At 43.5% G+C, this 15,500-nt stretch overlaps 1 protein-coding gene across 1 annotated transcript; it reads left to right on the top strand.

Moving 5' to 3' along the window:
• The first annotated feature begins 4,884 nt into the window (after positions 1–4,884).
• Positions 4,885–13,711, top strand: LOC142258511 (C-reactive protein-like). The gene is made up of 3 exons (XM_075331130.1): positions 4,885–4,963; positions 8,673–8,728; positions 9,672–13,711. The coding sequence occupies exons 2-3, from the start codon at positions 8,674–8,676 to the stop codon at positions 10,286–10,288; spliced, it is 672 nt and encodes a 223-aa protein (XP_075187245.1). The 5' UTR covers positions 4,885–4,963; position 8,673; the 3' UTR covers positions 10,289–13,711.
• The last annotated feature ends 1,789 nt before the right edge of the window (positions 13,712–15,500 follow it).

Below are 15,500 nucleotides of genomic sequence, written 5' to 3'. Positions count from 1 at the left end.
GATGGGTGGATGGGCGGATGGATGGATAGGTGGATGGATGGGCGGATGGATGGATGGGTGGATGGATGGATGGGCGGATGGATGGGTGGATGGATGGATGGGCGGGCAAACACTGGCAGTATCGCACTCATCACCGCACACACGCAGGCACTACAACCTCCATCATCACCACACATGCAGGCATTACCTCAGTGACGTCCCCCGCTGACAGCGCGGCTCACGTCAGTTGCTCCGTGGATCTGACACAGAGCGCTCGTGTTCTACAGAGCTCCTGTCAGCTTCATGTAACAGAGCTGGATGTGTCACGGGACCTCTGTGGATTACGTCGGACCTGGAGGGGTATTTGGGAATTTTAATAAAATGGTGAAAGAGGGGTTTTTTTGTCATTTATTCCAAATAAAGGATTTTTCGTTGTGTGTTGTTATTTACTTTCACTTTAATCATGGAAGGGTCTCGGGGAGACGCCTGCCATGATTAACTCATTATTACCCCGATTGCCACCGCACCAGGGCAATTCGGGATGAGCTGGGTGGAGTCCCGGGACTGTCGCATCTAATGGATGCGGCAATTCCGGGTGGCTGCTGGGTGATATTGTTAGGGGGGTGGACTCCCCATAATGTGGCGCGCCCCATCCTGACAATACCAGCCTCCAGCCGTGTGGCTTTATCCTGGCTGGTATCAAAATTGGGAACCGCAGGTTTTTGGGTTTTTTTAATTTATTTATTTTACTGCACGATATAGACCCGCCCGTTGGCGGCTGTGATTGGTTGAAGTGAGACAGCTGTCACTCATCGTGGGGGACGTGTCTGACTGCAACCAATCATGGGCGCGGTGGGCAGGGAAAGCACGGAATACCTGATTGAATAATGAAGCGGCAGCCATTTTCAAAAGAGGAAAAGCCGCCGGAGCTTTGTGACAGCCGTGCAGCGCTGCGCCAGCGATCGGTGAGTAGGAAAGAGAGAGGGATTGTGCTGGGGATGCAGGATGCATGCAAATACACAACGTGCGCACATACTTACTGTGAAAAGCCACGCTTTTGGTGATCGAACCATTATAATGGTAATAATTATTGAACGGTAACTCGAACTGCCGAACTTGAAGCAAATTGTTCGAGTTCGTCGAACGGCTTGAACACTGCCCAAAATCACTCGAGTTTGAAATTGGCGAACCGTTCGACTCGAACATCACTCAACTCTAGTGATCAGAGTTTAACTCTTGCTAGCCTGCCTATGAGCTACCAATCTGTAATTCGATGTCTGAGTCACCCTGCGCTGATTACAGAATTCTGAGAAATTATCAGGCGGAGTGTCAGAATCAATAATCTGAACACATCATGATGCCGCCATAACAGTCGAGGATGTTTGTAAAAATCTCCATGTAACACCTTGGAGGGAATAAAAGCTAAATAAAATATATAAAATAAAATAAGGACAATGAAGTACCATAAGAGTACAAATCTAAAATAAAAATAGGTAAAAAAAAAAAAACATTAAAAGAATATATAATGAAATATGTCAAACGTAATAAAAATATAAAATATATGTAAAAATAGTATTAAAATACTGTATGTAAAATAATAAAAATATGAGAAAAATAAAATATATATGTTAAAAAAATACAATAAAATTATAAATTCAAAGTATGTAACAATATAAAATGTTACAAATATTAACAAATGGTAATATAGATATTAAAATAAAGATAAAAATAACCCTTAATTTTGAAAATAAGTTAAAAAACCAAATTACTCCTAATTTACAGCTCTCATAGATATTACCCTTCCCTTTATACCGCAGATAGAGTTTAATGTGACCCTACAGTTGGGAGAAGGGTGTTGGCTGACTAACGACATCTGGTTTCTGGGCCCCGACCTTTTCAAAAATCCCATAACTTTATAGCATGGAAGTTGTATTACTATCCCTCCATCCGCCATTGCTGAGCTTATTACAATCATTTCGCAGCACACTGCAAAACTAATTCAAGACTGCATCCTACGCTGACATCTAGTGGTCGGTATGAAAACTGCAATATTTCTTTTTTTTTTTCTCTTTTGTGTATCTCTAAACATAAAATTAGGTTTCAGATAATTTTTTCTTATTGCATTGGTTTTTAAACTCACTTTGAGAACAATTGCCCTTTATGGAGCAATAATCCAGGAAAAATAATAGAATCAACTGCAAAATGTAGGGGCACAGTTTACTTTGAATTATGTTGATCTGGGGCTAGAGGAAAGGTGAGGTTGGTGCCAAGACTCAATTTGACATATGTTCTGTTTTGAGCAACAATTGTGAGGTGGTGGAGGATACGCTGGCAGTATAAGCCTCTGTCCACCATGATTCTCTGCTAAGACTGACAAGGTGGCTCTTTGGTAATGTTGGTGAGATGACCAGTCTCTGAGAGGCAAGAAAAGCCTGAGGAATTGGGAGACAGATCTCCGTGATATTCTTGAGACTGTCCTGTTTGCCAGTGTGTCGAACACCAGTGAAGCAGGGACTGTTTGCTGTGGTGAGAGTCTATTCCAGGGATGGCTTTGGACTATTGTGGAATTTAATCCCCCTCAAGCTTCTTTAACATTGCAGGAGGCATCGCTAGTGTCCTGACAGAGGAACTCTTACAAGTGTGAAGAGTAACATAATTCGACTTGATTTCACAGTTTCCAAACGAGTAAAGAATCTGCTGAACTCTTCCCTATGTAAGTCCTGAGCTCAGGCCCCACCGCAGACATCCTTGGAGGGAAGCGTGCACACGAAGATAGTGTTTAGTGCCAAACTAGGTTTGACAGGCTACAGCCATTGTAAAAAGAACTGAATACCTAACCCTTTTACTAATACAGATTGCAGTTAGCGTTTACATTTAGTGCCCGGGCATTATGTTGCTTTGTTCAAGGGGGAACACATAAAGCTTTGTATAAGTTTGTGAACTGCTGTGCTATCCAGCCGACAAGCGATTTCTACCACCCAATAATTTACGCTGTGACATGAGAGTAACTTGCATCCTCCTGTATTAGACTGGGTGCACCATAGGTAGATTTGCTGGCTTCTTCATTGGGGCAGCACAGTGGTCCTATTCAATCCAGACTGGGGGTATGTTATATAGTTTTATTTGTTGCATTGTCAAAGATCCCCATCCAATGCCCTTTAGTAAAAACATCATTGTTCTCCGAAGCGTCTGGTCTTGTTTCTGATCCAAAACACACTGTATACTGATACAAATTCTTCGGTACTCGGCTTACACAATTACTAACCAAAAAAGAGCAAGTGCCGATTGGTATAAAAATGGAATCCAAGTTACAGTGCAGAGACTGGATATAGCTGTTGGAAGTGGAGTGCTATCATGAAAATGCCTAAAAATGCAAAGAGGGTAGCAAAGGAAACATTCTGCTGAATGGTGACCCAAAACAGAGGAAAAGCTGCCACCACAGTGCTATACAAGACAACCGGTGTGAACCCAATAACAGCTGTATTATTGTTTCGACAACCTTTTTGACAAAGACGCCTTTCTGTATTTCAGACTCACGTTTTGGTCTGGCATAACCAATTCTGCTACTAGATGCCATATCTTGATTCAAGAGTAATTTGCTCAAGCATTTTTCTCTTTGGGTTATCCAGAGGCTTGATGACTAAATTTAGGCCCTTCTTTTGGCCCTTCCATAAGTTACTTCCATCTAGCTGAGTTATTTGTACTTGATATAGGTTACTTGTAGGGAAAGTTTGAGTGATGGCCCACTGGCTGTATAATTTAGGCCATGTATGCTATGATATTTCAGGGGGAAACATTCTTTAAAAGTCAACAGGGACTGCTAGTCAGGGAAGGTGTCATGTGCTGTCTGGATCCACACTCATGGATTACAGCAACTGCATTTGACCCTGTTCACATTACAACCTGGTTTCTCTTAAATTGCTCTGCCGAGCGTCGGCTGAGTTGTTTCCACTGCTCCCATTGGTGCCGGAGCAGTGTACAACTCTTCTGAGTCAGGTTGCTGATTACATCCACACTGGTCTCTTCCTATTTAAGTCTGGTGAGTTTGTAAGGAGTTGCCAAAGATTGAATCTGCTTTTGCAAAAATCTGGTGTTCTTGGCAATCCTCTTTTGGTGACCTGCTATGAGCTGTTGTGGCAGTGTCCCTTAGCGTGCTTTTCTTATATTTTATTTCCTCCTGTGCCTTTGTTGTCTGCCATGTGGTTGTTTACAGAGTGAGCGAGTTTCTGTTTTACACCCTGTCTGTGTCTTTTGGGAGGGGAGGTTAGTTCGGTGTGTGCTGCCTCCCCTTGGGTTTTGGGGAAGATTCGGTGAGGACCTGGTGAGGAGACAGGGACACATTAGAGGCCCAGACCTCACTACCCTTAAGTGTACCTTCAGTATAGAATCAGAGCAGGGATCCCAGTCTGAGGGCCAGTTAAGGTCTCCCATTCTATCCTAGACAAGCTGTGAAAGAGGGTGGATCTACGGTGGCTTTTTACTGCCCACTGCCAGTGACTGATGACAAGTCTTTCCCTATACATGCACACAGGGAGTGACCTATCACTCAAGGGGAGAATCCGTCGGGGATCCACATGTCCAACTAATTTTAGAGTACATACATAGCTGATATATGCTTCCAATAGATTGGGCAGTGTGTATCGGCTGTCAGGTAACATTCTAAAATGGTAAAATTCAGTAGCACAAAATTAGTACTACACATCTGCAAGCTGAAGTACGTAGTTCCAGGACTAGAAAGATTAACGTAATCACACATAACTGGCAAGTCAAGGCAACACACGCTTGGAAAACAAGCGTTTCACATCCTTACAACCGGTTGGGTAGCTTCCACAATGTTTTCCAAAAAAAATAGCATAGGAGAATGTTAGGGGTGGGGAGAAGGGTTGGGGGATGGGATCCCATCAATACCATATGATTGCAGATTTGTCATTACACCACTTCTTTACACACTATCTGAGATACTTTCCACCAAGTCTGAATCCAAGTAAGTGAAAACATTTTATACCGTTATACCTAGTGAATATAATATTGTACATACGTGATATGTAAAAAATGGGTTGTATTCTAAGGGGGCTTGTGTCAGACTCGCTCAGTTGAAGTAGGAGCTTTCTCTCTTATCTTGTTATCAATCAGGAATTGTTTTGGGTTTTTTTGTAGAAAATGGGACCCTGGTCAGTCACTTTTTCTTGTAATTTCCCTGGTGGCTGGAGTTAGTAACAAAATGATTTGCAAATTCTCTGTTGGTCTTAAAAAGGTCCTTCATCCATTATCCCAAAAGTGACTATACATTTCCCACCCAAAATCACCATACCTGGTGACCTATGATTGCCTCTCGTTGTCTCCTCTTATCTTAAACTACAGTATCATGGGGAGTGCAGTGGTCAGTCTAAACCCCTGCCTTATAGGTCTGGCAGGACAAAAATGGTGGGGTTTAGACTTACTTTTGAATTCTTCTCGCCATGGTGGTGGCCATCTTGGAAGAAGGAGAACAACATTTTGAACAAAAGGAAGCAGCGGGAGGTAAACAAAGGGCACCAGGAAGGCTGACTATACTTGAAAAATATATATCAAACCAAAATTCCAAACAACCAAGGTAAATGCCATGCAAAATAATTAAGATGATATATACAGAGCATAACTCCAGAACAATTGATGAAAAGCAGGAGAAAATAGAGTAAAAAAATGCACATTAGTAAACAATGTTCAATATTAAATTACAAATGTTTATTAATAACAATATTAAAATAAGAATCCCTAATCATAGAATAACCAATATCCATATTTAACAGTAAGTGATCCGTATATAACAATACATAGATAAGGCAAAAGACGCCAATAAAATAAATGGACCAGAAATACAATCAGATGGTAATGACTGAATATCCCATATAGAGAGTAAGAGGGGGACAATCTGATCAAAGCTCAGAAAAATTATTTTAGGCACACAAAAACATTACAGCAGCAAACCTTAACCAGCATCACGGAGGTTCAGGCAAACGGACAATATGACTAAATAACCGTCTGTGATTAATCAAATATGACCAATTAAATGCAGAGACCCCCGTAAATTCTAACAAATTAGCTAAAAATAGGTTGCGGTGTACAAAAAATGGTTGACTATGATCAGATATACATCACCCCTATACTCACAGTGTTGGGCAGTCAGAGGACAAAGGTTATCCAAAGCAAAAGAAGTCAGAAGACCTAACGTACGTTTCGCTTCTTAAAAATAACCAAGTACATGGCTTCCTCAGAGGTCACCTCTTAAGGCCCCGTCACACACAGAGATAAATCTTTGGCAGATCTGTGGTTGCAGTGAAATCATGGACATATTGTTCCATTTGTACACAGCCACAAACTGGCACTGATTACCCACAATTTTACTGCAACCACAGATCTGCCGCAGATTTATCTCTGTGTGTGACAGGGCCTTTACTCTCTATGTGGGATATTTAGTCATTACCTTCTGACTGTATTTCTGGTCCGTTTATATTATTGGCATCTTTTGCCTTGTTGTTATATATGGATCACTTACTGTTAAATATTGACATTGGTTATTCTATGCTTGTGGATTCTTATTTTAATAATGTTATTAATAAACATTTGTAATTTTCTATTGAACATTGTTTACTGATGTACATTTTTTTACTCCATTTTCTCCTGCATTTCCCTGAAAAATATACAGTTAGGTCCAGAAATATTTGGACAGTGACACAATTTTCGCGAGTTGGGCTCTGCATGCCACCACATTGGATTTGAAATGAAACCTCTACAACAGAATTCAAGTGCAGATTGTAACGTTTAATTTGAAGGTTTGAAGAAAAATATCTGATAGAAATTGTAGGAATTGTCACATTTCTTTACAAACACTCCACATTTTAGGAGGTCAAAAGTAATTGGACAAATAAACCAAACCCAACAAAATATTTTTATTTTCAATATTTTGTTGCGAATCCTTTGGAGGCAATCACTGCCTTAAGTCTGGAACCCATGGACATCACCAAACGCTGGGTTTCCTCCTTCTTAATGCTTTGCCAGGCCTTTACAGCCGCAGCCTTCAGGTCTTGCTTGTTTGTGGGTCTTTCCGTCTTAAGTCTGGATTTGAGCAAGTGAAATGCATGCTCAATTGGGTTAAGATCTGGTGATTGACTTGGCCATTGCAGAATGTTCCACTTTTTTGCACTCATGAACTCCTGGGTAGCTTTGGCTGTATGCTTGGGGTCATTGTCCATCTGTACTATGAAGCGCCGTCCGATCAACTTTGCGGCATTTGACTGAATCTGGGCTGAAAGTATATCCCGGTACACTTCAGAATTCATCCGGCTACTCTTGTCTGCTGTTATGTCATCAATAAACACAAGTGACCCAGTGCCATTGAAAGCCATGCATGCCCATGCCATCACGTTGCCTCCACCATGTTTTACAGAGGATGTGGTGTGCCTTGGATCATGTGCCGTTCCCTTTCTTCTCCAAACTTTTTTCTTCCCATCATTCTGGTACAGGTTGATCTTTGTCTCATCTGTCCATAGAATACTTTTCCAGAACTGAGCTGGCTTCATGAGGTGTTTTTCAGCAAATGTAACTCTGGCCTGTCTATTTTTGGAATTGATGAATGGTTTGCATCTAGATGTGAACCCTTTGTATTTACTTTCATGGAGTCTTCTCTTTACTGTTGACTTAGAGACAGATACACCTACTTCACTGAGAGTGTTCTGGACTTCAGTTGATGTTGTGAACGGGTTCTTCTTCACCAAAGAAAGTATGCGGCGATCATCCACCACTGTTGTCATCCATGGACGCCCAGGCCTTTTTGAGTTCCCAAGCTCACCAGTCAATTCCTTTTTTCTCAGAATGTACCCGACTGTTGATTTTGCTACTCCAAGCATGTCTGCTATCTCTCTGATGGATTTTTTCTTTTTTTTCAGCCTCAGGATGTTCTGCTTCACCTCAATTGAGAGTTCCTTAGACCGCATGTTGTCTGGTCACAGTAACAGCTTCCAAATGCAAAACCACACACCTGTAATCAACCCCAGACCTTTTAACTACTTCATTGATTACAGGTTAACGAGGGAGACGCCTTCAGAGTTAATTGCAGCCCTTAGAGTCCCTTGTCCAATTACTTTTGGTCCCTTGAAAAAGAGGAGGCTATGCATTACAGAGCTATGATTCCTAAACCCTTTCTCCGATTTGGATGTAAAAACTCTCATATTGCAGCTGGGAGTGTGCACTTTCAGCCCATATTATATATATAATTGTATTTCTGAACATGTTTTTGTAAACAGCTAAAATAACAAAACTTGTGTCACTGTCCAAATATTTCTGGCCCTGACTGTATAGTCATTTTTCAGTCTCAGGGTAGAGGATCACTTTCATGAAGGATTCACTGTTACATTTTCTGGAGGTCAAGAATGTTAAAGTGGTCATAGGGGACCAGGTTTTCATGTCTTCCTTTAAAATGGAGTCTTAGACTATTGTCCAGTTTGCCTCCCTCAAAAAACAGCCAGTATAGAGGTGGTCAATAATTCTTTACCAGAATGCTGATCAAGAAGCCCAGTAAAATCCCTACTCATCATATTTATCCAGTCGTGAGAGCCTCTAGGAATATGTACATGTGAGTGAATGAGTACGAGTTATGTACCAACATATAGACAACGTCCAACCAGAGTCATACTCTATCTCTGTGTTCTGTACAGGATGAAGATCCAGGCTCTGCTGTTTGTGGTTGTTATCGGATGTTGCGCCAAAGAGAGTAAGTCAGTAACTAAGTTGGTATTTCATTGATATCTGTGGAGCACACGTTGATTGTCCCAATGGGTCCCGATGTTCATGCAGATTGTTTCTTATATTCAAATTTATTTACTGGATGCCATCAACTGTATCCTCATCACACCACCTCAAGTCCAAAGTCCTTGAGCTGGGCACGGACGCCGACACATTTGTTCCAAATAGCGCCAGGAGTTGGTGAACAAAGGCAGGTTAGGAGAAGGTAAATAGTTTGGGCCTGATCCTAGATATTTGTGTTCTTGACTGGAGTCTGATATTTCCTAAGGGGTCTGAGCTTAGGTCTGATTTACTTAGGTGGGTCTGGCTTAGGGTCTAGTTCATTTAGAAGGTCTAGTCTAGAGTCTAATTTACATTCTTATGGAGATCTGATTTGATCGTTGAGTCAATGAGAGGGTTGCGGTCTGGGAGGCCAACATCAGAAGTGACACCCAAGGGAGAAAGGACCCGGAATTGAGTAGAGGCAATTTAATTGTCTGGTGTCAGATTATTACTTTTTTTTTTTTTTACAGGGTTTGGTCTGAGTTCTGATTTACTTGCGGGGTCTCGTTTAGGATTTAACTTATTTAGTGGAACTGATCATGGATGTGATTTTTTTCAGTTTTCTAGTGGATCTGGTTTAAAAGTTGATATATTTAGGGGTTCTAAGGTCTCATTTTTTAATTGGGTCTGGTGTCTGATTTATTTAAAGGTTTTGGTTTAAGATCTAATTTATCAAGAGGTACTCAGGTCTGATTCATTAAAAAGGTTTGGATGGCCAACATCTGGAGTTAGTGTTGTAATGAGAGGTCTGAGATATTTAGGGGGGCTTATCTAAATTTAACCAGGGCTGGTTGGATTTATTTATTTTGAATACTATCTTTGATCTGGTCTGAACTTTTCATCAGGCATTGTTATTTTTTCTTTTTTAGATTTGCATGGCACATCTTTTTTGTTTTCTAAAAGCAGCGATACAGCAAAAGTGGTTTTGAAGCCCACCATCACAGGACCCTTGAGTGAAATCACCGCCTGTCTACAGTCCTACACGGACAAAATCCAGAGAGACTCCTTCATTACACTGGAGATTGAAAAGTCCAAGCCGCAGTTCCATCTCTACCAAGTCTCAGATTATTACTACATTGCCGTAGACGGAGATGTTGTTTACTATATGACCAGCAAAGAGAGCATGGAGTGGAGACTCATCTGTGTGTCCTGGGAATCCGGCACAGGGGTCATCCATTTAGTTGTCAATGGGAAACTCTTCCCAAGAAGAGTTTTAAAACCAGGTTTTATCATAAATTCAAGTGTTACTATGGTCCTTGGGCAGAACCTTGCCATTGCCGGCATAAATTATTTCATTGGAGGACCCTCTTATGTGGGTGAAATTAGAAATGTTCATGTGTGGGATCGGGCACTCCACCCCAGTGAGCTGCAATCAATGTACTATAATAATTGTTATTACTGTAATGGAAGTATCATCAGCTGGGAGTCTGTAGACTATGAGATTTATGGGGATATCATCTTGTACAAACCATCCATAAAACCTTAATGCATGTATGTATATAAATTGCTGAGAAAACCTACACTATATCTGATATAAGCAAAGTATTTCTGACATTATAGAGTTGCCTTTTATAGGTTACCCTCTGGAAATGACACCTATAGCCAAAGTCTTTCTGAAATTATAGAGTTGATTTTCCGTAGGGTAACCTCTGGAAACGACACCTATAGCCAAAGTCTTTCTGAAATTATAGAGATGCTCTTTTGTAGGTTAACCTCTGGGAACGACACCTATAGCCAAAGTCTTTCTGAAATTATAGAGATGCTCTTTTGTAGAGTAACCTCTGGGAGCGACACCTAAAGCCAAAGTCTCTCTGAAATTATAGTGTTGCTTTTCCATGGGGTAACTTTTGGGAATGAGACCTATAGCCAAAGTCTTTCTGAAATTATAGAGATGCTCTTTTGTAGGTTAACCTCTGGGAACGACACCTATAGCCAAAGTCTTTCTGAAATTATAGAAATGCTATTTTGTAGGGTAACCTCTGGGAACGACACCTATAGCCAAAGTCTTTCTGAAATTATAGAGATGCTCTTTTGTAGGGTAACCTCTAGGAGCAACACCTAAAGCCAAAGTCTTTCTGAAATTATAGAGTTGCTTTTCCATGGGGTAACTTTTGGGAATGAGACCTATAGCCAATGTATTTCTGAAATTATAGAGATGCTTTTACGTAGGGTAACTTCTGGGAACGACACCTATAGCCGGAGCCTTTCTGAAATTATAGAGATTCTTTTCCATAGGGTAACCTCTAGGAATGACACCTATAGCCAAAGTCCTTCTGAAATTATAGAGATGCTCTTTTGTAGGGTAACCTCTAGGAATGCCAGTCTTTCTAACCAAAACTGTAGAGCTGCAATTTTGTTGCTGAAACCTTATTTAGAAAACAAGGGTCCACTGACTACAGTAAGACAAGTCATAAAACATGCTTCTGAGAGGAGACAAAGGTAACTTTTTATATATTCTACATAGACTTTCATGAGAAAAATTGGGAATATGCATGGTCTTCTCTCCACTCTGCTTCTTTAGTCACTGTTGGCTGTCTTGACTTGCCAGGGTCAGAAATCCACATTCTTCACTATATTTTGGACTATTCAGCTATGTTCATATATGTTGTTTTTGGGGTTTTCTTTTAAGAGTTCAAAATGCACACATTCATTTTTTAAAGCAAAAGTGGCTTTAGGAAACTTTCCTTTTTGGGTATGTGCACAGGTCTTTGTCAGATGGATTCCGCTCTGAAAACCACCTGAAAAAGCACTGACTAAATGTTCTATAAAATATGTGTCTCTATGTAAAAACAGCTTCCTTTAGTCTTTTCAGCGTCTTTATACTAATTTACTTTAGGTTTTCAAAGATGCTAAGCAGTATAAAGAAGTGAACTGGTGAGTTTTCAGGAGTTTTCCGCTGTGAAGATGTGCCGCCCTGGACAAGCCAGGGGCCACAGGTAACAACAACACCACACCCCACACTCCCTGTAGGCACATCGAGGTCAAAACATAAAAATCCTTGTTGCCTTCCCCAGGAGCTGTTGTCCACACCAGGGGGTGGAGCCAGGCAGTTGGTCTCCACCCACCAAGGAGTTCACAGTCCTGGAGGAGGGAAAACACAGGCAGTTAGAGTTAAGCTAGGGAAGTGAAGGAGTGAAGAGTCTAGTTTGGACAGTGGAAGTGGAAGGAGTGAAAGTGAGCAGGAGTGAAGTGGCAAGTGAGCAGACTGAAGTGAGTCCGGGTGTGTGGCCCAGACAGAACAGCAAGGTTGGCAGACGGTGGTGACCGTCTGCAGTGGAGGCCAATTGGAGTCTGCCGTAAGGACCGTGGACGGGTGGTGACCCGGTGGTACCGGACCAGCATACAAAGAGAAGCCAGCACCATTGGCAGGGGCCTTTCGGATCCCGGCAAGGCTTGGAGTCGCCGTGAATTTGCCAAATCCGTTAGTGAAGGGGACCTCCGGGTTTCCAAACAGCCAAGTCCCGATAGAAGGCAACCGTCCAACCGTGAAGGGGAGACACCGCCACCGCCAAGGGCAACCGTTTCCCAGGGCCAGCGCCTGCGGGCAAAAGGGGCTCCTCCGGCCTACATCCAAGTCGGGGAGCGGGTTACCGGTGGGAACCCATCGCTACCAACATTACACTTAGGTGCAGGGAGAGACAGTCATCACCAACCTGCAGGGAACAACAACACTGCAGCCGTCCGAGGGACCCGTCCATCCAGCCGCTTGTTTTACCGTGAACTGTGTCATCATCATTGGGCTGAGTGAGTACCTCCGTGCCGTGCGGCACAGCGCTGCCCCTGCGACCCTGCACCTCACCAGGCCCCGCAACCCGCCTGTCCTCCCTACCTACCCCTTCATCGGACCCCGGGACAACCAACCCCCTACCCACGGAGGGGAGAAATAACAACAAAGCTGCTCCCGGTCACCGCTCCCGGGATCCCCGTCCAGAGCAGCGGTGGTGTCCACACAATCACCACAACCGTGGGTGGCGTCACGGACAATAAATCCCCAAAACCATTCCCCTTTTCAATCACGGGCGAGGAGCGCCGCTCGAGTCCCCGGGATCCGGCCCATCGCTTGAGCCACCACCGAGCAGCCGCAGCAGCAGCAGCCGGACCCGAGCAGTGGGAGAGCGCAGCGTCCCCTCCTCCGCCCGCGACAAAGACGCTATGTGCTTTATAATAGAAGTCAGTGAAATGGTGAAAAGATACTCCAAAGTTGTCCAGGAGGGGTTTTTTTTGTGCCAACATTTTTGTTTGAAAATCCTCTAGTGGTTTCTTTATAATTGAATGAAGGTTTAAAGAAATGCCCAGAAAACGCCACTAAGAAAGAAGTCACAAAAATACTGGAAAAATGCAAAAATAACAGCACATATGGTAAAAAATGTAAAAAAAAAATTCAAAAAATGTCAATTAAAAAATTGTCAGATTCACTTGAGTTTTAAAGATGCCATGTTCACACAGCCGTATGAACAGCAAAGTGTGAAAATTAAACAAATATTTTTCCAAGAGTTTTGATGAAAGTACTTTTCTGATATTATTTGGCATATAACAAAAGTTTAAAGGGAATCAGTCAGCAGCTTTTTGCTATGTAATATGACAGCAGCATGATGGAGGGGCTGAGACCGTGATTCCATTGATGTATCACTTACTATACCGGGTGCAGGAATTCTGATAGAATCACAGTTTTCTCTGGAGCAGATCTAGAATGCTGAGTCTTGTATAACCCCACCCACATCACTGATTGGCTTTCTGTCAATATACAATGTACACAGCTGCCAATCAGTGGTGGGGTGGGGTTACACAGAGCAGTAAGACTAGGAGGCGCTCCACACCTAGTCCTGTAGTGATGATTACCTGCTGATAAAACACAGAAGGGACAGCTCTGCTCAAAGTCAGATAAAACTCGATTGTTTTTTTAAATCTTTTTTTTTTTTTTTTGCCAATTTGTTTTATTTTTTTGGACTAATAAAGTTTGAAATTTAAAAAAAATCATAAGGTTACAGTTATTGATATTGAAAATAATCAGTTTTTGAAAATGAGTCATTTGTAGAAATTCAGGAGATCTTCTCTGCTTGTCCTAGTCCTGAACATTCAGGATTACAATATCAAGAAGAGTGATTTAGAGCAAATGAAAACCTCTCTTTATAATACAGGTAAGTGGCTAAGACCCATTACATTTTGACCACACTTGGATGGAACATTTGGGAGGTTACTGGGAAAAAAAAGGAAACCCAGAGAAGATGGCAAATTTCCAACCGAACATGGTGAAGTGGATTTGACGCGCCAATGGGGTCTTGGGGGTTACTCGTCACTGAGCCGGTGTCGGTTTGGGATGTCACAGCGGCCAGGCCCGGTTCCGTGACCCCAGCGGTGTCAATAATAGGGGGAATGAGGATGTGGAGAATGTTTTCAAGACGCCACCTGTGGTGCCAGTATTAGCCACCGATGCAGGATTTCTCCTCTGGGGCGGATGATAACGCAGCTCAGATGGTACAGCTCTCCACAGGGAGAGCTCAGGTCCCAGAGAGAATGTTGGGAGCAGTAGTCGCCTATGGCGCAGGGGGCGCGATGATGGAAGCACTGGCAGTGATGGGACAACACAGAGGGTGCAGTCAAAGTTCTTAAAGGTGGTGTCACACACAGCGACAACGTTAACGACGTCGCTGCTACGTCACCATTTTCTGTGACGTAGCAGCGACGTCCCGTCGCGGTCGCTGTGTGTGACATCCAGCAACGAGCTGGCCCCTGCTGTGAGGTCGCCGCTCGTTGCTGAATGTCCAGCTTCATTTTTTGGTCGTCGCTCTCCCGCTGTGACGCACTGATCGCTGTGTGTGACAGCGAGAGAGCGACGAAATGAAGCGAGCAGGGAGCAGGAGCCGGCGTCTGGCAGCTGCGGAAAGCTGTAACCAGGGTAAACATCGGGTAACCAAGGTGGTTACCCGATATTTACCTTCGTTACCAGCCTCCGCCACTCTCATGCTGCCAGTGCCGGCTCCTGCTCTGTGCATGTGGCGCCCCTGACCTGGTCAGGCACCACTGAGTACTGCACCCATGCTGGGAACAGTACAATACAGGTAATCCAGAAGGCTGACCGGGGTGTGGTACACAGGCGCATAGTGATCAGGCCTCACACATGTACCTATGAGAGGACCCCTGGGGATCCCAGGAGGGGGAAAAGCCTTCACCTTCACTGGAATAGTGGAGGGGGACAAAAGCCTCCATCTCCTCTCAAGGGGTGTGGTAAGAGAGTCTGGTTGCTAGGTGGCGTAGGCAAGAACAGGAGAGGAGGGACAGTGAGCCGGTTCAGAGCAGAGTCCAGGGAGCTCTGAGGAGAGCTGACCCCTTCCCCTGGGCTGCTGTAGTCTGACAGCGTCCGCGCAGTGGCTACCGACGGGGGAGAACGGTCAACTAGGAGTGCTACCCGAAATCCATCTTCAGCTAGAGAGAGAGCAACGGAGTGGGAAGTAAGGAGACTGCTAGAGAGTACCAGGCCCAAACGGGCGGCAGATCCCGAAGCGGAGATAGATCCAGCTTTCTTTTGCTAAACCTGCCGGTGTGGGGCTCTCAAAGCCCACGCCACAACACCACAAAAGCCGCAGCCACGTAGCCACAGTTAGGGCCCATAGGTCACAGGAGGCAAGAAGCTGGAGTGATCTGGCCCAGGCGACAAGCACACGGCAAACGAAGGGGAGAGAGGCTTCAGCATCTTCCCT

This window comes from Anomaloglossus baeobatrachus, chromosome 12, assembly GCF_048569485.1.
Source record: "Anomaloglossus baeobatrachus isolate aAnoBae1 chromosome 12, aAnoBae1.hap1, whole genome shotgun sequence".
In the NCBI taxonomy this organism is placed as follows: domain Eukaryota; kingdom Metazoa; phylum Chordata; class Amphibia; order Anura; family Aromobatidae; genus Anomaloglossus; species Anomaloglossus baeobatrachus.
This window is presented reverse-complemented; position numbering and strand designations above follow the sequence as displayed.